Source organism: Mustelus asterias, chromosome 25 (assembly GCF_964213995.1).
Source record: "Mustelus asterias chromosome 25, sMusAst1.hap1.1, whole genome shotgun sequence".
NCBI lineage: Eukaryota > Metazoa > Chordata > Chondrichthyes > Carcharhiniformes > Triakidae > Mustelus > Mustelus asterias.
In genome coordinates, this window is record NC_135825.1 from 57,326,129 (window position 1) to 57,350,305 (window position 24,177).

Consider the following 24,177-nt stretch of genomic DNA (forward strand, 5'->3'; position numbering starts at 1 on the left):
CGTCAGGTGGAGTGGAGAAATGCTCACAAACAGGGCATGCAGAAACACAAACTCAATTTACAGAATAATGATTGGAATGCAGTCTTTACAGATAATCAAGTCTTAAAGGTACAAACAATGTGAGTGGAGAGATCTCCGGAATTGGTTGCATTCTTGGACACGCGCATCTCCATGAAGGACGGTCACCTCAGCACCTCACTGTACCGCAAGCCCACGGATAACCTCACGATGCTCCATTTCTCCAGCTTCCACCCTAAACACGTTAAAGAAGCCATCCCCTACGGACAAGCCCTCCGTATACACAGGATCTGCTCGGATGAGGAGGATCGCAACAGACACCTCCAGACGCTGAAAGATGCCCTCATAAGAACAGGATATGGCGCTCGGCTCATCGATCGACAGTTCCAACGCGCCACAGCGAGAAACCACACCGACCTCCTCAGAAGACGGACACGGTGGACAGAGTACCCTTCGTCGTCCAGTACTTCCCCGGAGCGGAGAAGCTACGGCATCTCCTCCGGAGCCTTCAACATGTCATTGATGAAGACGAACATATCGCCAAGGCCATCCCCACACCCCCACTTCTTGCCTTCAAACAACCGCACAACCTCAAACAGACCATTGTCCGCAGCAAACTACCCAGCCTTCAGGAGTACAGTGACCACGACACCACACAACCCTGCCACAGCAACCTCTGCAAGACGTGCCGGATCATCGACACGGATGCCATCATCTCACGTGAGAACACCATCTACCAGGTACACGGTACATACTTTTGTGACTCGGCCAACGTTGTCTACCTGATAAGCTGCAGGAAAGGATGTCCCGAGGCATGGTACATTGGGGAAACCATGCAGACGCTACGACAACGGATGAATGAACACCGCTCGACAATCACCAGGCCAGACTGTTCTCTTCCTGTTGGGGAGCACTTCAGCGGTCACGGGCATTCGGCATCTGATCTTTGGGTAAGCGTTCTCCAAGGCGGCCTTCACGACACACGACAGTGCAGAGTCACTGAGCAGAGACTGATAGCCAAGTTCCGCACACATGAGGACGGCCTCAACCGGGATCTTGGGTTCATGTCACACTATCTGTAACCCCCACAGCTTGCCTGGGCTTGCAAAATCTCACTGGCTGTCCTGTCTGGAGACAATACACATCTCTTTAACCTGTGCCTAATGCTCTCTCCACCCACATTGTTTGTACCTTTAAGACTTGATTATCTGTAAAGACTGCATTCCAATCATTATTCTGTAAATTGAGTTTGTGTCTCTGTATGCCCTGTTTGTGAGCATTTCTCCACTCCACCTGACGAAGGGGCAGCGCTCCGAAAGCTAGTGGCATTTGCTACCAAATAAACCTGTTGGACTTTAACCTGGTGTTGTGAGACTTCTTACTGTGTTTACCCCAGTCCAACGCCGGCATCTCCACATCGTGGTAAAGTATCATAGACATTGAGTAAGTAGCATTCAGACTGACCAAGGTGTCGATCCACAACACCAGGAACACAATTGTGTCTCGCTCGGGGAATGCCCCTGTGAATCCACACCACAAAACCAGATTGAAAAGGTTTGTGATGGGAGCTGAGATATTTTATTTGACAGGCACCTGTTGCCATGGTTAAGTCAGAAACATTCTTCTTGTTTCAGCACATCACTTTCAGATCCAGCAGCAGTAACACATGGCCTCTAGTGGTTATATTGTGATACTGCAACTGCATGTCAATCCCTCGATCACAATCGGCATTTCAACACTGAAATCTGAGCCAATTCTTCCAGAAAAAGTCAGAACTGTTTAACTTTAGGATAACTATTTACGTTAGAAGGCATGCCTTTTAGATAATAGGGACCCCATCTGTTGAACACCCTTTATGGTGTGCTTAATCTAACCCCGTAAAGCAGGATAACTATTATTGATACAAAAACAGAAAATGCTGGAAAATCTCAGCGGGTCTGACAGCAACTGTGGAGAGAGAATAGAGCCAACGTTTCAGGTTTGGATGACCCTTCGTCAGAGCTGACCAAGGATCATCCTGTCTCGAACGTTTGGCTCTGTTCTCTCTCCACAGATGCTGTCAGACCTGCTGAGACTTTACAGCATTTTCTGTTTGTGTTCTGCCTTCCAGCATCCGCAGTTTGATGCCTTTAACGATTATTGATACACTGTTGACCTCTGGTGAGATCCATCCCGGAGGGTGAAGTGCAGTTTTGATCACCTTGCCTCATGGATTGAGTTGCATCAATAGTTCAGAGAAAGTTAAAGTTTTTTTAAAAAGTTTATTTATTAGTCACAAGTGAGGCTTACATTAACACTGCAATGAAGTTACTGTGAAATTCCCCTAGTCGCCACACTCCGGTGCCTGTTCGGGTTAATGCATCTAACCAGCATGTCTTTCAGAATGTGGGAGGAAACTGGAGCGCTCGGAGGAAACCCACGCAGACACGGGGAGAATGTGCCGACTCCACAGAGGCAGTGACCCAAACCGGGAATTGAACCCAGGTCCCTGGCGCTGTGAGGCAGCAGCGCTAAACACGGTATCATCGTGCCGCCACAGTGGGAGGGAAAGAAGGGTGGAGATAAAACAGGCTTTCACAACATTGAAAGATAATACTGTGTTAAAGTGAAGAAGCTATTGACACGATTGGCTTAGCTCGGCTGAGAGAAAAAGTCCAAAATGTGTAAGCTTTCTAACTCTGGGAAATAGAAATCTCAGGCTCTGGGTGACAGTGAAAGTTTCAAGGTCACTGATTAGCTCTGGGAGGGGAGCTGGATTGATAATGGCTGAGAAAGGGGGACAGAAGGTTCTAGAGATATTGACTGATCATTCCTTTGGAATGATGGACGAAGGAACTTGCAGGATTTTGGAAGGAGTGGATCAGGAGATGATATCAGCTGTTCTTGGACCCAGAATGTTGAATGTTTTCCATTCCAGATTTTATTAGCTTGTATTTGAAGTTACTATCTATCACCATTCTGTGTGCCAAGTGTTTCATTGACCCAGGTATCTCGGAATGTTGTCACCCTGGTGATATAGAGTTGGTCTCATTAGAACACTTTATATCAAAAAAGGTGCAGTCAACCAAATAAATGATGAATACAGATAGAACTCTGCTCGTCACACTGCTACTTCGCTGTTTATAGAATCATAGAACCCCTACAGTGCAGAAGGAGACTATTCGGCCCATCAAGCCTCCAAGGTCAACAATCCCACCCTAGGTCTCATCCCCGTAACCCCACATATTTACGCTGCTAGTCCCCATGACACTAAGGGGCAATTGAGCATGGCCAATCAACCTAACCCACACATCTTTTGGAGTGTGGGAGGAAACCGGAGAAAACCCACGTAGACACGGGGGGAATGTGCAAACTCCACACACAGTGATCCAAGCCGGGAACCGAACCCTGGTCCCTGGCGTTGTGAGGCAGCAGTGCTAACCACTGTGTCACCACTTCCTGCCTGCCTCATATTCCCTGTTAACTGCTGTGTTGTGTTTCCTTTCCGTCATGCCAGCCCATGATCCACCTGTTAATCTTCTGTTAATTCTATTGGTTTAGCATCATTTGATTCTCAGAGCAAATTGTATCCACTCATTTTGTTGCCTCATTAAAGAATTCCAAAGCAAAAATGAGCACCATTACACACGGACATGCAAATTTGGAGCAGGTCCCTCGGCCCCTCTATTGTGCCCCGCCATTGAATAAGATCATGGCTGATCTGCTTGTAACTTCAACCTCACCCTCCTGCCTACATCCCGCCATGATAACCTGTTAACCCCTTGGTTTCTGACATTCCTCATGCTAGAAATGGAGCAGGTCCATGAAAAACTGTGAATGTAGCCCAATCCATCACGCAAACCAGCCTCCCGTCCATTGACTCTGTCTACACTTCCCGCTGCCTCGGCAAAGCAGCCAGCATAATTAAGGACCCCACGCACCCCGGACATTCTCTCTTCCGCCGCCTTCCATCGGGAAAATGATACGAATGTTTGAGATCACACAACAACTGACTCAAGAACAGCTTCTTCCCTGCTGCTATCGGACTTTTGAATGAACCTACCATATATTAAGCTAATCTTTCTCTGCACCCTAGCTATGACTGTAGCACTATTTTCTGCACCCTCTCCTTTCCTTCTCTATGAACAGTATGTTTTGTCTGTATGGCACGCAAGGAACAATACTTTTCACTATGTTAATACATGTGACAATAATGAATCAAATCAAATCAAAAAAAACAAAGCAGGTTTAAATAGCAAGCCTATATTATGGTACAAGGGATTAGAATATACAACCCAAACTGCTTCCATCTCTGATTCGTTTAAATACAGACTAGTGTTAAAAACTGAATTGTACAGTTATCTTTTCACGGTTTGTATTTGGCCCGTCTGTACAACAGCATCAGCGTTAACTTCATCCCATCAGCCATAGCAGCACTTAACCATTTTAATGAAATGGCCACAATGCAACCTGGTGACAAACTAAAGTGTGTGCTGTGTTATTTCATTCTGATGGCAGATTCAGTGAACGGTAATCCTGTTTCGTAACCAATGCGTTATTGGTTCTCGAGGGATTATCGTACAGCAATCTCGGTTAGTGACAGAGCCTTCCTGAGCGTTTTGAAGGGTTGCAGCTACAGGTGGCGCTGTCAGCAGAATGATTCCCAACCAAACAATTCCTGTGGCCCTGTACCGAATGTAACAACATGCTGATTTCTGAGCTCCTCCACCCACTCTGGGCAAGACTTTAGTCCGACCTCTCATTCCCCCCTCCTCTCTCCTTTCCCCTTATTGAAAAGATACAGGAATGTTGAGCCTATGGATTTCTGAAACTTTTCCCCACTTTTCCTCTATAAACAGGACGTACCCCACAAACACACGCACCACACAAACACACATCACGCGCGCGCGCCGCACATGCACGTGCACCGCACGCCATGCGCGCACACCACATACCACACACTCTCACTTTGCCTCTTTACAGTAACCACCTTCTAAGTTGACTGCGCGTTCCAGCTGCATTATTTCTTTCCAACCTCAAGTAGAACATAGACCATAGAACAGTACAGCACAGAACAGGCCCTTCGGCCCACGATGTTGTGCCGAGCTTTATCTGAAACCAAGATCAAGCTATCCCACTCCCTATCATCCTGGTGTGCTTCATGTGCCTATCCAATAACCGCTTAAATGTTCCTAAAGTGTCTGACTCCACTATCACTGCAGGCAGTCCATTCCACACCCCAACCACTCTCTGCGTAAAGAACCTACCTCTGATATCCTTCCTGTATCTCCCACCATGAACCCTATAGTTATGCCCCCTTGTAATAGCTCCATCCACCCGAGGAAATAGTCTTTGAACGTTCACTCTATCTATCCCCTTCATCATTTTATAAACCTCTATTAAGTCTCCCCTCAACCTCCTCCGCTCCAGAGAGAACAGCCCTAGCTCCCTCAACCTTTCCTCATAAGACCTACCCTCCAAACCAGGCAGCATCCTGGTAAATCTCCTCTGCACTCTTTCCAGCGCTTCCACATCCTTCTTATAGTGAGGTGACCAGAACTGCACACAATATTCCAAATGTGGTCTCACCAAGGTCCTGTACAGTTGCAGCATAACCCCACGGCTCTTAAAACCCCAACCCCCTGTTAATAAAAGCTAACACACTATAGGCCTTCTTCACAGCTCTATCCACTTGAGTGGCAACCTTTAGAGATCTGTGGATATGGACCCCAAGATCTCTGTTCCTCCACAGTCTTCAGAACCCGACCTTTGACCCTGTAATCCACATTTAAATTAGTCCTACCAAAATGAATCACCTCACATTTATAAGTAAATAGCTGTTCTCCTCACCTTCCCTCTGCTAACCTGAAATCTCCTTCCTGAGCTGTTCTTCATTGGCCCCTCCCCCTCTATTTCCATTCACTGTTCTTCCTCACATCTCTTCCCCTTTCCCTCTTCCTTTTTCCTCACCACTGTTACTTGCATCCTCATCTCACATTGCCACCTTGCTTCCATTAACCCTATCCTGTAACAGTACTCAACCCAAATAAAATTGTCTAGACTACCCTGTGAATCCATGGGAGATTGGTGTAGTTCGTTGATAAGGTAGTGACATGCAAGACCAAAGTGTGATTGATTGACATTGAATACGTTCTTCTTCATGCCTTGTCAAATTTACTATTGTCTGAGATGTGATCTTTGGTCTGACTCTTCAGTTGCTTAGGCTCTTCCTCTAGTCTGACAGTTCAGTGCACACATGGGCTTTTAACACCGAAAAGCATCCCAAGGTACTTCACACCATGGGTGGCACAGTGGTTAGCACAGCTGCCTCACAGCACCAGAGACTTGGGTTCGACTCCCAGCTTGGGTCACTGTCTGTGCAGAGTTTGCATGTTCTCCCCGTGTCTGCGTGGGTTTCCTCTGGATGCTCCGGTTTCCCACAGTCTGAAAGATATGTTGGTTACATGCATTGGCCATGTTAAATTCTCCCTCAGTGTACCCGAACAGGCACCGGAGTACGGCGACTAGGGGATTTTCACAGTAGCTTCATTGCAGTGTTAATATAAGCCTACTTGTGCCACTAATAAATAAACTTAAACTAACTTAAAACTTTAAAAAAATTAAAGAGCCAACAAAGGAGTAATTAGACCATAAGACCTTAAGCTATAGGAGCAGAATTAGGCCACTCGGCCCATCGAGTCTGCTCCGCCATTCAATCATGGCTGATACTTTTCTCATCCCCATTCTCCTGCCTTTTCCCCATAACCCCTGATCCCCTTATTAATCAAGAACCTATCTATCTCTTGTCTTAAACACACTGACCCGGCCCCCACAGCCTTCTGCGCCAAAGAGTTCCACAGATTCACCACTCACTGGCTGAAGAAATTCCTCCTTATCTTTGTTTTAAAGGATTGTTCCTTTACCTTTAGCCTGAGGTTGTGCACAAATCTAAAAGCTGGACAAAGAGCTGGATTACAAGGAGAGTCCGAATGAGGGAGATGTAATCCAGCTCTTTGTCCAGCTTTTAGATTTGTGCACAACCTCAGGCTAAAGGTAAAGGAACAATCCTTTAAAACAAAGATAAGGAGGAATTTCTTCAGCCAGTGAGTGGTGAATCTGTGGAACTCTTTGGCGCAGAAGGCTGTGGGGGCCGGGTCAGTGTGTTTAAGACAAGAGATAGATAGGTTCTTGATTAATAAGGGGATCAGGAGTTATGGGGAAAAGGCAGGAGAATGGGGATGGGAAAAATATCAGCCATGATTGAATGGCGGAGCAGACTCGAATGAGGGAGACAGAAAATTGGAAAAGCTCAGAATGGGAATTTCAGAACTTAACGCTCAGACATCTGAAGTGACGGCTGCTGTTGGTAGGTTAGATTTCAGGATGCAAGAGGCCAGGGTTCGAGGAACCCGAGTTCTTGAAGCGCTGTAGATCTAGAGAAGGTCCAAATATCAGGAAGGGCGAAGCCATGAAGAGATTTAAACATGAGGATGAGGAATTTAAATTTGATGTGTTGAGAGACTAGGAACTAATGTCTGTCAGAGTGCTCAATGATGTGTGAATGGATGAGACGAAGGATGAGAACAGCAGAGCACTTGGATGATCTGAGGTTGATGGAAAGTGGAGGATGATGGGCCTGCATTCGAATAACCAAGTCAGGAAGTAACAAAGAGCTGGGTGGAGGATTTGGCAGCAGATAGTCAGAGGCCAGGAGAGCTATGGATCACAATACGGTGGTAGAAGCAGGCAACCTTAATGAAATAAAAACAGAAAGTGTTGGAAAAGCTCAGCAGGTCTGGCAGTACATGTGGAGAGAGAGAGTGTTAACATTTGAATTTGAATATTACTCTTCAGAGCTGTTGTTCTGTAAAAGTCGTATTCGACGCCAAGCATTACCTCTGTTTCCCTCTCCACAGATGCTGCCAGTATGCCCAGCACTTCCTGTTTCTAGCATTCCGAGTAATTTGCTTTAATTTTGGCATCTTTTTAAGTCAATAATATGGAGTCAGAACTCTGTTAGTATCAGCGAAGTTACCAACATTTCAATCAGTCTGATGACAGTGAGCTCGGAGGAGAGTAGAATTGGCAGTAGGGAAAGAAGAGGATGTGTTCCCCAATATTTAACTTTGGGAAATAGACGTTCTTCCAGGAAGGGACACCAGACAAGAACTTTCTTCAACCCCTGTTGAGTCTCATGGACAAGGTGCGCTCGAGCGATGGGTTTGAGGCTTGGACAGAGAACTTTGTGGAAGGTGTGACTTGCTGGATAAGGGGAATGGAGGAAATATGGCACAGACAGATGATTGGGTGGTCTTCATCTCAGTGACAAAGATGTTCCTCGTATTTTGTTGTTGGAGATGACAGTGGATTATCTTTGCTTTCCAGGATCATCCTATAGTAAAAAACATAATTTCCCGTTGCTAAGGTTAAAAGTTGGAATGGCTATGATAAATAGAAACATCTAAAACATATATTTCAATGTGAATGAGTGAATCACCTCTGCCCAGTACTACAGTGTACATTGCTATTTACACACTAGAGTCATAGAGGTTTACAGCATGGAAACAGGCCCTTCGGCCCAACTTGTCTGTGCCGTCCATTTTTTTTAAAAAAAAACCCTAATCCCAATTGCCCACATTTGGTCCATATCCCTCTGTACCCATCGTACCCATGTAACTATCTAAATGCTTTTTAAAAGACAAAATTGTACCCGCCTCTACTGCTACCTCTGGCAGCTTGTTCCAGACACTCACCACCCTCTGTGTGAAAAAATTGCCCCTCTGGACCATTTTGTATCTCTCCCCTCTCACCATAAACCTATGCCCTCTAGTTTTAGACTCCCCTACTTTTGGGAAAAGATATTGACTATCTAGCTGATCTGTGCCCCTCATTATTTTATAGACCTCTATAAGGTCACCCCTCAGCCTTCTAGAAAAAAGTCCCAGTTATCCAGCCTCTCCTTACAACCTAAACCATCAAGTCTCGGTTGCATCCTAGTAAATCTTTTCTGCATTCTTTCTAGTTTAATAATCTCCTTTCTATAATAGGGTGACCAGAACTGTACACAGTATTCCAAGTGTGGCCTTACCAATGTCTTGCACAACTTCAACAAGACGTTCCAATTCCTGTATTCAATGTCCTGACCGATGAAACCAAGCATGCCGAATGCCGCCTTCTCCACTCTGTCCACCTGTGACTCAATTTTCAAGGAGCTATGAACATGTACCCCTAGATCTCTTTGTTCTGTAACTCTCCCCAACACCCTACCATTAACGGAGTAAGTCCTGCCCTGGTTCAATCTACCAAAATCCATCACCTCGCATTTGTCTAAAATTAAACTCCGTCTGCCATTCGTCAGCCCACTGGCCCAACTGATCAAGATCCTGTTGCAATCAAAGATAACTTTCCTCACTGTCCACTATGCCACCAATCTTGGTGTCATCTGCATACTTACTAACCATGTCTCCTATATTCTCATCCAAATCATTAATGTAAATGACAAATAACAGTGGACCCAGCACTGATCCCTGAGGCACACTGCTGGTCACAGGCCTCCAGTTTGAAAAACAACCCTCTACAACCACCCTCTGGCTTCTGTCAAGAAACCAATTTTATATCCATTTAGCTACCTCACCCTAGATCCCGTGAGATTTAACCTTACGCAACGACCTACCATGCGGTAGGTTGTTGCATACACATTATGCTTGGACTCCAGTTAGATATGCATTGCAATCAGTCTAAAATAATTGTACTGATCGCAAACCACCATCTCTCACACTTCTCTCTGCTTTTTTTCTCCTTCCAGAACACGCTAATACAAGAAGTGGAAAGTACGAGAAAACAGCTTGAAGAATATCATCAGGACAAGGTGCAGATCGCTGTTTGGGTGGTCAGGATGTGCCGATACTCGCCTTTTGTTTTCAATCTATTTTGTCCTCTGTTTGCTTTATTATTAGGGCAGCGTGGTGACATCACAAAGCAGTGGAACCTCAGAGCTTCACCTTGTGGAGTTGCTTTCTTTCCCTCCGTTTGATTGCCACCAATATTGACCACAGTGCTGAGCACCAAAGTGGCTGCAGAAACACCAAGAGCTTGTATTTAGATTACAGCATTAACATCGCTGGCGGACTGCGGGGCTGGAGGAGATTACAAACATAAGGAGGGGCAATGCACTCACATTGGATTCGGAAATGAGGATGAGAATTTTAAAATTTGCGTCATTTCATTAACCAGGAGCAAATTGGGTGAATGGAAGATTTTATGACTTCGGATACAGACAGAAGCAGTTTGGATGGCCTCTGGTTTTCACACTGTGAGGGGCACTGGAATAGTTAAGTCTAGAAATAAGATGAAGGTTGTAGAAATATATGAGTTAAAGCAAAGTGGATATTACAGAGTTGGGTACAGGAGGTATTGGTGATGATGTGGATGTATGGTTGGAAAATCACTTCAGGGTCAGATATGACACCAATGTGATTTAGCATTAGATAGTTGTCAGGGAGACTGATGGAATAGAATTTGTAGCGGAGACCAAGGCAATAGCTCAGACTTACCTGGATAGTCACATGAGCAGTCTGGGAATGGAGGGATACAAACGAATGGTCTAGTTGGACCAATGAGCAGCACAGGCTTGGAGGGCCGAAGGGCCTGTTTCCTGTGCTGTACTGTTCTTTGTTCTTCCCAATATTTAGTTGGAGGAAATTTCTGCTCATCCAGTAGTCTGACAAATTGATAAAAGCAGAGGAGTCGAGGGAGAAGGTAGTGAGGTCAAATTGGGTGTCATCAGTGTACATGTGGAAAGTGATGCTGTGTGCTTTTGGATTATAAAGCTGAAGGGCTGTATGTAGCTGAGAACTAGGAGGTGGCAACAGATGGTTAAAGGACTGCCCAGGCAGTACCTCTGATCTGCCATTCACGCATTCTGATCACTTAATGGACACTTTTCACCCCTTCTCAGCCTTCTGTATCCTCATTTACATTCCCTTTGTCCCATTCCAGCCCCGCCCACCCCAATAGTATAAATCTCTGCTGATTCTCTTTGCTCTCAGCTCTGATGAAGGGTCATCCAGACTCGAAACGTTGGCTCTATTCTCTCTCCACAGATGCTGTCAGACCTGCTGAGGTTTTCCAGCATTTTCTGTGTTTGTTGCAATGTAAACCAGATCTACGCACAGCAGACTCAGCTGCTGAAACAGGTTCCACAATATGAATTGGCACTACTCCCTGAAGCTGTTTAGTAACCAGCTGGGATTTAGTAACCCGTTGGGAACTGTTGCTGTACATTCCAGTGTAAAATAATTCCCCATGTAATCCAATTGGATTGGATAAAAGAATATGGCTCCTAAAACAAAATGTGTACTTTGTTTTTCACAAAGTGCTCAAACTCTTGTCTTGAATGCTTGCTGATTTCATATTCAGACAAAGAATTGAAATACATGGCCAGGTCTCAAAACCCATTAACCTTTCTTCTGCTGACATAGCAAGTGCATACTCGCAGCCTCGAGGTGTTTTTGCTTTTTTTAGTTACAGATTAGTTTGAAATTATTGCAGCTTGACTGCACTGAGAAAACAACAGGCTTGTGTTCGCAACACTGACCCTGACAATACAACGTGTGCAAACTCGGGAAACCTAAATCAATGCACAGTCAAGCTTAACTCCATAAGGAGTCGTTTGGAGGGAAACATCTCGTATTTGCACATTGATGTGTTTTCCCCTGCTATCTCATCCTGGCGTGTACTAAATGGTCGGTGAATCGCCTAAATGCACTGAGAGTTGTCCTGGTTGAAGTCTGGCAGAAGGTCTTGCGGACACACACTCTGCCATTTAAAATTTATTTATTAGTGTCACAAGTAGGCTTACATTAACACTGCAATGAAGTTACTGTGAAATTCCCCTAGTCGCCACACTGTCACCTGAGGGAGGATTTAGAACGACCAATGCATCTAATCAGCACATCTTTCGGACTGTGGGAGGAAACCCGAACACCTGGAGGAAACCCACACAGACACGGAGAGAACGTGCAGACTCTGCACACACAGTGACCCAAACCGGGAATTGAACCCAGGTCCCTGGCGCTGTGAAGCAGCAGTGCTAACCACTGTGCCTCCGTGCTGCTGCCCTTTTTAACTTGACCTTGAACCTCCTTAATTTTCTTTGCTCTTTAGAGAGATATGGTCCCCGGAAGGGTAAGGGTTTTAGTTCAGTTGGGCAGCTTGGTCAGTGCAGGCTTGGAGGGCCGAAGGGCCTGTTTCTGTGCTATAATTTTCTTTGTTCTTTGTTGTTGTTCATTTGAGCTACTAATGCCAGATTTGAACCCAAAGCTGTAAATGGTATGTGGCCATCATGTCTGCTGCCTCTATCTTTCACCTCTCCATTTTCGTTGATTGATGTGGCCCTGTTTCCACAATCTCTCTTTTGTCTCTTGGCATTTGCCGGTGGCAACCTGTTGAAAGTCACTTTTGAAAAACCATATAATTACAGCGAAAGATATTTAATTTCTCTGCTCTCCCTGCACAACAGTACAGCCTCAAAGCAAAGCACTTTCAAGAAATTTGGTAACTGTTTTGCATCTGAATGTTAATTCACTGAGAGAAGACTGGGCATCATGGATTAAAATTGAGAGCTGTATTTTTATAAGAGCATCTGTCCTGATATCAGCTGAGCACATATCACTGCTCCTCCCGTGCCACTGCTTTCACAGGGCAGGAGGCACTCAATCGTTCTCCTTGCAGGCAAGGGGAGGCTTATTATGACATGCAACTCAATGTTTCAATGGCTAACAGCGGAATTATAAAAATAATCATCACGCAGACTCAAATTGTTTTCGTTTGTTAACAAAATTTGAAACTATCATTATCATAGAATCCCTACAGTGCAGAAGGAGGCCATTCAACCCATCGAGTCTGTACCGACAACAATCCCACCAGGCCCCCTCCCCATAACCCCACATATTTACCCTGCTAATCTCCGACACTAAGGGGCAATTTATCATGGCCAATCAACCTAACCCGCACATCTTTGGATTGTGGGAGGAAACCGGAGCACCCGGAGGAAACCCACGCAGACACGAAGAGAGCATACAAACTCCACACAGACAGTGACCCAAGGCTGGAATTGAACCCGGGTCCCTGGCGCTGTGAGGCAGTGGTGCTAACCACTGTGTCACTCATTACATGAACCATACTAAGATCTTAATTGGCTTTTATAGGTTTGTTTGACCATTGAAACTTTCATTCAAATGACAGGAGGTTTTCAGAAATTAGTTGATTGGAAAGACGATTCTGTCCATCATCGCGGCACACGGGGTCTTTGGTTACCTTGTCTCAGTAAATACTTGCCTCGGTGTCCGGTTTTTATTTCTTTGCAGGTTTTCCTAGCAATGATATGTGATGTGCGTGTGTTTGACTTACACAGGAGAGACTGGCAAATGAAATCGGCAAGTTAAGAACGGAAGTGGAGCAGTTGAAATTAAGGACAGGAGCGTTTGCAGAAAGTGTGCATCCAAGGTAATCACGCAAACAGTTTGAGTGCTGATCTTGTGAAGGTCGTGTTGTCACTGGTGAGGTTAATTTTGTTTAAGAGTGCGTGGGACATTCCAACATGAAAAACTTTGCTCGTGAATTTCTGGAGGCAAGAATTCCCATTCCCATTGTTATATGAGTTGAGGAAGAACTTCTTCACCCAAAGGGTTGTGAATCTGTGGAATTCCCTGCCCAGTGAAGCAGTTGAGGCTACCTCATTGAATGTTTTTAAGACAAAGATAGATAAATTTTTGAACAGTAAAGGAATTAAGGGTTATGGTGAGCGGGCGGGTAAGTGGAGCTGAGTCCACGAAAAAATCAGCCACGATCGTATTGAATGGCGGAGCAGGCTCGAGGGGCCAGATGGCCGACTCCTGCTCCTAGTTCTTATGTTCTTATATCTTTGCAAAGTTCCACCAAATATATGGCAGTGAGATCTTTTCAATGACTAGTAGAGTTCAATTTATTGCATTGCAAAAAAACCATTCCCAAACTTTATTCGACACGGGATTAAAAATAAATCCACAAGATTGTCTTTCTATCTAAGAAACTGTGCGGCAGCGGGGGAGTAAATGTTTTAGGAAAAGAACAGCTTCCTCTTTCGAGTAGAATATAAATTAATGGTGAAGATATGTCTGTTCACAGGGCAAATCCATTGTCGGTGAGAAACGTTTCTCATGAAAAAAGGTGGAAGTAAATAAATGTCATATTTCTATATGTGATATGGCTCCAGCAAGCCCTCCTCCATCCCTGTGTGAGATCCACACAGAACATTTGGTTATAGTACTCGACTGGCAGCCTCGAGTTCCAATTCCATACTGGATGTTCTACAACTGAATTCCATTAGGGTGTTTACTAGTGGGTCAGTACCAGAACAGAGCCCATGAAAGTTGCCTGGTTTATTGTAAACTGAAATATCCAGCCCTTGCACTAATATATACTTACGGCAGCCACTGCTGCTCAGTCTGTCTTGCATTTGTTTCCACTCCCATACCATATGGTTTGGTCTGAAAACCCTCAGGGCAGCTAGGATTGGACAACAAATACACTTCATCAGTGCTGCATTCACAGTTTTGACATTCTAATGAACTCCTCAAGCTTCACCGCTATCAGAATAACTTGTACGAGTTATTTATTTTTATTCACTCCCATCAAATGTTTTTTAAAAAAGAGCATTACCACCACAGCTTAATGCATTGGACCTTATAGGAACGTAAAAGATAGGAGCAGAAAGAGGCCATTCGGCCCTTCGAGCCTGCTCCGCCATTCATTACGATCATGGCTGATCATCCAACTCAATAGCCTAATCCTGCTTTCTCCCCATAACCTTTGATCCCATTCGCCCCAAGTGCCACATCCAGCTGCCTCCTGAATACATTCAATGTTTTTACATCAACTACTTCCTGTGGTAATGAATTCCACAGGCTCACCACACTTTGGGTGAAGAAATGTTTCCTCATATCCTGTTAAACTCTATGGTTCAGGCACTGAATAGTAAAACTCACAAACCCGCAGTAAAACATTGATGTGTATCTTTCATATTTGAGTGCTGAAAAGTGACGTTGAATTTACAGCACAGAAACGGGCCATTCAGCCCAACAGGTGTTTTATGCCTCCGACTCTGTATATTACAACTCATTATCAACATTTCCTTCTATTCCTTCATGTACTTATCTGGCATTCATTATAGGGATCACTGCTATTTGCCTCAGTTGCTCCCCTTGCTGACATTTGCACTACTGAGTGAAGACGGTTTTCCTTCATTAGTCACAGAGTCATAGAGGTTTACAGCATGGAAACAGGCCCTTCGGCCCAACTTGTCCATGCCACCCTTTTTTGTAAAACCCCTAAGCTAATCCCAATTGCCCGCATTTAGCCCATATCCCTCTATATCCATCTTACCCATGTAACTATCTAAATGCTTTTTAAAAGATAAAATTGTACCCGCCTCCACTACTACCTCTGGCAGCTCGTTCCAGACACTCGCCACCCTCTGTGTGAAAACATTGCCCCTCTGGACACTTTTGTATCTCTCCCCTCTCACCTTAAACCTATGCCCTCTAGTTTTAGACTCCCCTACTTTTGGGAACAGATATTGACTATCTCGCTGATCTGTGCCCCTCATTATTTTATAGACCTCTATAAGATCACCCCTCAGCCTCCTACGCTCCAGAGAAAAAAGTCCCAGTCTATCCAGCCTCTCCTTATAACTCAAACCATCAAGTCCCGGTAGCATCCTAGTAAATCTCTTCTGCACTCTTTCTAGTTGAATAATATCCTTTCTATAATAGGGTGACCAAAACTGAACACAGTATTCCAAGTGTGGCCTTACCAATGTCTTGTACAACTTCGACAAGTCCCAACTCCTGTATTCAATGTTTTGACCAATGAAACCCAGCACGCCGAATGCCTTCTTCACCACTCTGTCCACCTATCAGTGACCAGCCTCGATTTGTGACCCATGGTTTTGGACTCCTTCACAAATAGAAACATCATCTCCATGTGAAGAAAGTATTTTACTCTCTGATGCGCGATATAACTCACGAGGCGAGAGATGCTCGAGGAAATAAAGGCTTTTATTGACTACTACAATAGAGCTACCATATATAATACACGATCCCAGACTGAAGGGTCCCAGACAGAGCAGTGACCTTTATACCTCTCCCAGGAGGCGGAGCCCGACTGGGATGTACCATAATAACTATAATCCAGGTAGAACAGCCCAACCCTAACCTCAACAGTAACATGTAGAACAACCAAACCCTAACCCCAACAGCAACATATATACAGACTCATCGTACTGGCCAGACCCTGGCTCAGTACTATCTAGTGGGAACCAACGATGGTTCACCACACTCTCAATTTATGATCCCACATTTCCCAGAATGGTCGGTGTGATGTGTTTGGAATTCATGCCACAGATTAACATTCATAGAAAATGAATTTGGCAGCACTTGATTTTATAATGACCCACGATTACTTGGCCGTGGGAGGAGATTGCAAGTCCTGAATGAAGAGAATTAGTTAACATTGAAATGTATTTTATTTTCCAACCCACTTTTCACAGTGTCCTCACTGGATTGTACCTCACTGCCATCCATTCTCGGTGGAAGCTCAAATGATCCAATGAATAGAATATGTATGCCAACAAAGTCGTTGTCATGTTGTGAGCAGTTAATATGATCTTTGGGAGAGGACAGGGAGGGTACAGGGCCTTCAGAGGACATCAGAAAGGGTATGAAACTCCCTCTAGCACCCTTTATTCTGAATTAATGCAAAACAACTGTATGAAGTTAAAGGATAGATAGTACGAGAGACGGTACAGAGGAGGTTCACCAGGATGTTGCCAAAGATGGAGCATTTTAACTGTAAGGAGAGACTGGATAGGCTTGGATTGTTTTCTCTCGAGCAGAGAAGGCTGAGGGGGGACATGATTGAGATGTATAAGGTTATGAGGAGCATGAACAGGGTGAGGAGGGAGCAGCTGTTCCCCTTGGTTGAGGGGGCATCGTTTTAGGGTAAGGGGCAGGAGATTCAGAGGGGATTTGAGAAATATAAATTCAATCAGAGGTGGTGGGAATTTGGAATGCACGGCCTGGGAAGGTATTGGAGGCCGGAAGCGTGACAAACTTTTAAAAAAGTACTTGGATGAGTACTTGAAATATCATAACATTTATGGATGGGACAAGTGCAGGAAAATGGAATTAGCGATCCTTTAGTAGTAATTATTGTCGGTGCAGATCCGATGGAGCAAAGGGTCATTTCTGCACTGTGTGACTCCATGACTGACCCACACTGCAGTCCCGTTCCACACACACTGACTGACCCACACTGCAGTCCCGTTCCACACACACTGACTGACCCATACTGCAGTCCCGTTCCACACACACTGACTGACCCATACTGCAGTCCCGTTCCACACACACTGACTGACCCATACTGCAGTCCCGTTCCACACACACTGACTGACCCATACTGCAGTCCCGTTCCACACACACTGACTGACCCATACTGCAGTCCCATTCCACACACACTGACTGACCCACACTGCAGTCCCGTTCCACACACACTGACTGACCCACACTGCAGTCCCATTCCACACACACTGACTGACCCACACTGCAGTCCCGTTCCACACACACTGACTGACCCACACTGCAGTCCCGTTCCACACACACTGACTGACCCATACTGCAGTCCCATTCCACACACACTGACTGACACATACTGCAGTCCCGTTCCCCACGCACTGACTGACCCATACTGCAGTCCCATTCCACACACACTGACTGACCCATACTGCAGTCCCGTTCCCCACACACTGACTGACCCATACTGCAGTCCCGCTCCACACACACTGACTGACCCATACTGCAGTCCCGCTCCACACACACTGACTGACCCATACTGCAGTCCCATTCCACACACACTGACTGACTGACCCATACTGCAGTCCCGTTCCACACACACTGACTGACCCACACTGCAGTCCCGTTCCACACACACTGACTGACCCACACTGCAGTCCCGTTCCACACACACTGACTGACCCATACTGCAGTCCCATTCCACACACACTGACTGACTGACCCATACTGCAGTCCCGTTCCACACACACTGACTGACTGACCCATACTGCAGTCCCATTCCACACACACTGACTGACCCATACTGCAGTCCCGTTCCACACACACTGACTGACCCATACTGCAGTCCCGTTCCACACGGACTGACTGACTGACCCATACTGCAGTCCCATTCCACACGCACTGACTGGCCCATACTGCAGTCCCATTCCACACGCACTGACTGACCCACACTGCAGTCCCGTTCCACACACACTGACTGACCCACACTGCAGTCCCGTTCCACACACACTGACTGACCCATACTGCAGTCCCATTCCACACACACTGACTGACCCATACTGCAGTCCCGTTCCACACACACTGACTGACCCATACTGCAGTCCCGTTCCACACACACTGACTGACCCATACTGCAGTCCCATTCCACACACACTGACTGACCCATACTCAGTCCCATTCCACACGCACTGACTGACCCACACTGCAGTCCCGTTCCACACACACTGACTGACCCACACTGCAGTCCCGTTCCACACACACTGACTGACTGACCCATACTGCAGTCCCATTCCACACACACTGACTGACCCATACTGCAGTCCCGTTCCACACACACTGACTGACCCATACTGCAGTCCCGTTCCACACGGACTGACTGACTGACCCATACTGCAGTCCCATTCCACACACACTGACTGACCCATACTGCAGTCCCATTCCACACGCACTGACTGACCCACACTGCAGTCCCGTTCCACACACACTGACTGACCCATACTGCAGTCCCGTTCCACACACACTGACTGACCCATACTGCAGTCCCGTTCCACACACACTGACTGACCCATACTGAAGTCCCGTTCCACACACACTGACTGACCCATACTGCAGTCCCGTTCCACACGCACTGACTGACCCATACTGCAGTCCCATTCCACACGCACTGACTGACCCATACTGCAGTCCCGTTCCACACACACTGACTGACCCATACTGCAGTCCTGTTCCACACACACTGACTGACCCATACTGCAGTCCCGTTCCACACACACTGACTGACCCATACTGCAGTCCCATTCCACACGCACTGACTGACCCATACTGCAGTCCCATTCCACACACACTGACTGACCCATACTGCAGTCCCGTTCCACACACACTGACTGACCCATACTGAAGTCCCGTGCCACACGCACTGACTGACCCATACTGCAGTCCCATTCCACACGCACTGACTGACCCATACTGCAGTCCCGTTCCACACACACTGACTGACCCATACTGAAGTCCCGTTCCACACGCACTGACTGACCCATACTGCAGTCCCATTCCACACGCACTGACTGACCCATACTGCAGTCCCATTCCACACGCACTGACTGACCCATACTGCAGTCCCATTCCACACACACTGACTGACCCATACTGCAGTCCCGTTCCACACACACTGACTGACCCATACTGAAGTCCCGTTCCACACGCACTGACTGACCCATACTGCAGTCCCATTCCACACGCACTGACTGACCCATACTGCAGTCCCGTTCCACACACACTGACTGACCCATACTGAAGTCCCGTTCCACACGCACTGACTGACCCATACTGCAGTCCCATTCCACACGCACTGACTGACCCATACTGCAGTCCTGTTCCACACACACTGACTGACCCATACTGCAGTCCCGTTCCACACGCACTGACTGACCCATACTGCAGTCCCGTTCCACACACACTGACTGACCCATACTGCAGTCCCGTTCCACACACACTGACTGACCCATACTGCAGTCCCGTTCCACACACACTGACTGACCCATACTGCAGTCCCGTTCCACACACACTGACTGACCCATACTGCAGTCCCGTTCCACACACACTGACTGACCCATACTGCAGTCCCGTTCCACACACACTGACTGACTGACCCATACTGCAGTCCCATTCCACACACACTGACTGACCCATACTGCAGTCCCATTCCACACACACTGACTGACCCATACTGCAGTCCCATTCCACACACTGACTGACCCATACTGCAGTCCCGTTCCACACACTGACTGACCCATACTGCAGTCCCGTTCCACACACACTGACTGACCCATACTGCAGTCCCATTCCACACACACTGACTGACCCATACTGCAGTCCCATTCCACACACACTGACTGACCCATACTGCAGTCCCGTTCCACACACTGACTGACCCATACTGCAGTCCCGTTCCACACACTGACTGACCCATACTGCAGTCCCATTCCACACACACTGACTGACCCATACTGCAGTCCCATTCCACACACACTGACTGACCCATACTGCAGTCCCGTTCCACACACTGACTGACCCATACTGCAGTCCCGTTCCACACACACTGACTGACCCATACTGCAGTCCCGTTCCACACACAGACTGACCCATACTGCAGTCCCATTCCACACACACTGACTGACCCATACTGCAGTCCCATTCCACACACACTGACTGACCCATACTGCAGTCCCGTTCCACACACACTGACTGACCCATACTGCAGTCCCATTCCACACGCACTGACTGACCCATGCTGCAGTCCCATTCCACACACACTGACTGACCCATACTGCAGTCCCGTTCCACACACTGACTGACCCATACTGCAGTCCCATTCCACACACTGACTGACCCACACTGCAGTCCCGTTCCACACACACTGACTGACCCATACTGCAGTCCCGTTCCCCACACACTGACTGACCCATACTGCAGTCCCATTCCACACACACTGACTGACCCATACTGCAGTCCCATTCCACACACACTGACTGACCCATACTGCAGTCCGGTCCCACACACACTGACTGACCCATACTGCAGTCCCGTTCCACACACTGACTGACCCATACTGCAGTCCCGTTCCACACACACTGACTGACCCATACTGCAGTCCCGTTCCACACACACTGACTGACCCATACTGCAGTCCCGTTCCACACGCACTGACTGACCCATACTGCAGTCCCATTCCACACACACTGACTGACCCATACTGCAGTCCCGTTCCACACACACTGACTGACCCATACTGCAGTCCCGTTCCACACACACTGACTGACCCATACTGCAGTCCCGTTCCACACGCACTGACTGACCCATACTGCAGTCCCGTTCCACACGCACTGACTGACCCATACTGCAGTCCCGTTCCACACGCACTGACTGACCCATACTGCAGTCCCGTTCCACACGCACTGACTGACCCATACTGCAGTCCCGTTCCACACGCACTGACTGACCCATACTGCAGTCCCATTCCACACACACTGACTGACCCATACTGCAGTCCCGTTCCACACACTGACTGACCCATACTGCAGTCCCGTTCCACACACACTGACTGACCCATACTGCAGTCCCGTTCCACACGCACTGACTGACCCATACTGCAGTCCCGTTCCACACACACTGACTGACCCATACTGCAGTCCCGTTCCACACACACTGACTGACCCATACTGCAGTCCCGTTCCACACACACTGACTGACCCATACTGCAGTCCCGTTCCACACACACTGACTGACCCATACTGCAGTCCCGTTCCACACGCACTGACTGACCCATACTGCAGTCCCATTCCACACACACTGACTGACCCATACTGCAGTCCCGTTCCACACACACTGACTGACCCACACTGCAGTCCCATTCCACACACACTGACTGACCCATACTGCAGTCCTGTTCCACACACACTGACTGACCCATACTGCAGTCCCGTTCCACACGCACTGACTGACCCATACTGCAGTCCCATTCCACACACTGACTGACCCATACTGCAGTCCCGTTCCACACACACTGACTGACCCATACTGCAGTCCCGTTCCACACGCACTGACTGACCCATACTGCAGTCCCGTTCCACACGCACTGACTGACCCATACTGCAGTCCCGTTCCACACACACTGACTGACCCATACTGCAGTCCCGTTCCACACGCACTGACTGACCCATACTGCAGTCCCGTTCCACACGCACTGACTGACCCATACTGCAGTCCCATTCCACACACACTGACTGACCCATACTGCAGTCCCATTCCACACACACTGACTGACCCATACTGCAGTCCCGTTCCACACGCACTGACTGACCCATACTGCAGTCCCGTTCCACACACACTGACTGACCCATACTGCAGTCCCGTTCCACACACACTGACTGACCCATACTGCAGTCCCGTTCCACACACACTGACTGACCCATACTGCAGTCCCGTTCCACACACACTGACTGACCCATACTGCAGTCCCGTTCCACACGCACTGACTGACCCATACTGCAGTCCCGTTCCACACACACTGACTGACTGACCCATACTGCAGTCCCATTCCACACACACTGACTGACCCATACTGCAGTCCCATTCCACACACACTGACTGACCCATACTGCAGTCCCATTCCACACACTGACTGACCCATACTGCAGTCCCGTTCCACACACTGACTGACCCATACTGCAGTCCCGTTCCACACACACTGACTGACCCATACTGCAGTCCCATTCCACACACACTGACTGACCCATACTGCAGTCCCATTCCACACACACTGACTGACCCATACTGCAGTCCCGTTCCACACACTGACTGACCCATACTGCAGTCCCGTTCCACACACTGACTGACCCATACTGCAGTCCCATTCCACACACACTGACTGACCCATACTGCAGTCCCATTCCACACACACTGACTGACCCATACTGCAGTCCCGTTCCACACACTGACTGACCCATACTGCAGTCCCGTTCCACACACACTGACTGACCCATACTGCAGTCCCGTTCCACACACAGACTGACCCATACTGCAGTCCCATTCCACACACACTGACTGACCCATACTGCAGTCCCATTCCACACACACTGACTGACCCATACTGCAGTCCCGTTCCACACACACTGACTGACCCATACTGCAGTCCCATTCCACACGCACTGACTGACCCATACTGCAGTCCCATTCCACACACACTGACTGACCCATACTGCAGTCCCGTTCCACACACTGACTGACCCATACTGCAGTCCCATTCCACACACTGACTGACCCACACTGCAGTCCCGTTCCACACACACTGACTGACCCATACTGCAGTCCCGTTCCCCACACACTGACTGACCCATACTGCAGTCCCATTCCACACACACTGACTGACCCATACTGCAGTCCCATTCCACACACACTGACTGACCCATACTGCAGTCCGGTCCCACACACACTGACTGACCCATACTGCAGTCCCGTTCCACACACTGACTGACCCATACTGCAGTCCCGTTCCACACACACTGACTGACCCATACTGCAGTCCCGTTCCACACACACTGACTGACCCATACTGCAGTCCCGTTCCACACGCACTGACTGACCCATACTGCAGTCCCATTCCACACACACTGACTGACCCATACTGCAGTCCCGTTCCACACACACTGACTGACCCATACTGCAGTCCCGTTCCACACACACTGACTGACCCATACTGCAGTCCCGTTCCACACGCACTGACTGACCCATACTGCAGTCCCGTTCCACACACACTGACTGACCCATACTGCAGTCCCGTTCCACACGCACTGACTGACCCATACTGCAGTCCCGTTCCACACGCACTGACTGACCCATACTGCAGTCCCGTTCCACACGCACTGACTGACCCATACTGCAGTCCCATTCCACACACACTGACTGACCCATACTGCAGTCCCGTTCCACACACTGACTGACCCATACTGCAGTCCCGTTCCACACACACTGACTGACCCATACTGCAGTCCCGTTCCACACGCACTGACTGACCCATACTGCAGTCCCGTTCCACACACACTGACTGACCCATACTGCAGTCCCGTTCCACACACACTGACTGACCCATACTGCAGTCCCGTTCCACACACACTGACTGACCCATACTGCAGTCCCGTTCCACACACACTGACTGACCCATACTGCAGTCCCGTTCCACACGCACTGACTGACCCATACTGCAGTCCCATTCCACACACACTGACTGACCCAT

At 47.9% G+C, this 24,177-nt stretch overlaps 1 protein-coding gene across 3 annotated transcripts in view; it reads left to right on the forward strand.

The window, feature by feature from the left end:
- Nucleotides 1-24,177, forward strand: part of LOC144479200 (liprin-alpha-2-like) — a 159,063-nt gene that overhangs the window by 38,987 nt on the left and 95,899 nt on the right. For all 3 annotated transcript variants that reach the window (XM_078197859.1, XM_078197860.1, XM_078197862.1), the window contains exons 7-8: nucleotides 9,803-9,865; nucleotides 13,412-13,503. In XM_078197859.1, coding sequence (XP_078053985.1) covers nucleotides 9,803-9,865; nucleotides 13,412-13,503 — 155 coding nt within the window. The remainder of the gene's footprint in view (nucleotides 1-9,802; nucleotides 9,866-13,411; nucleotides 13,504-24,177) is intronic.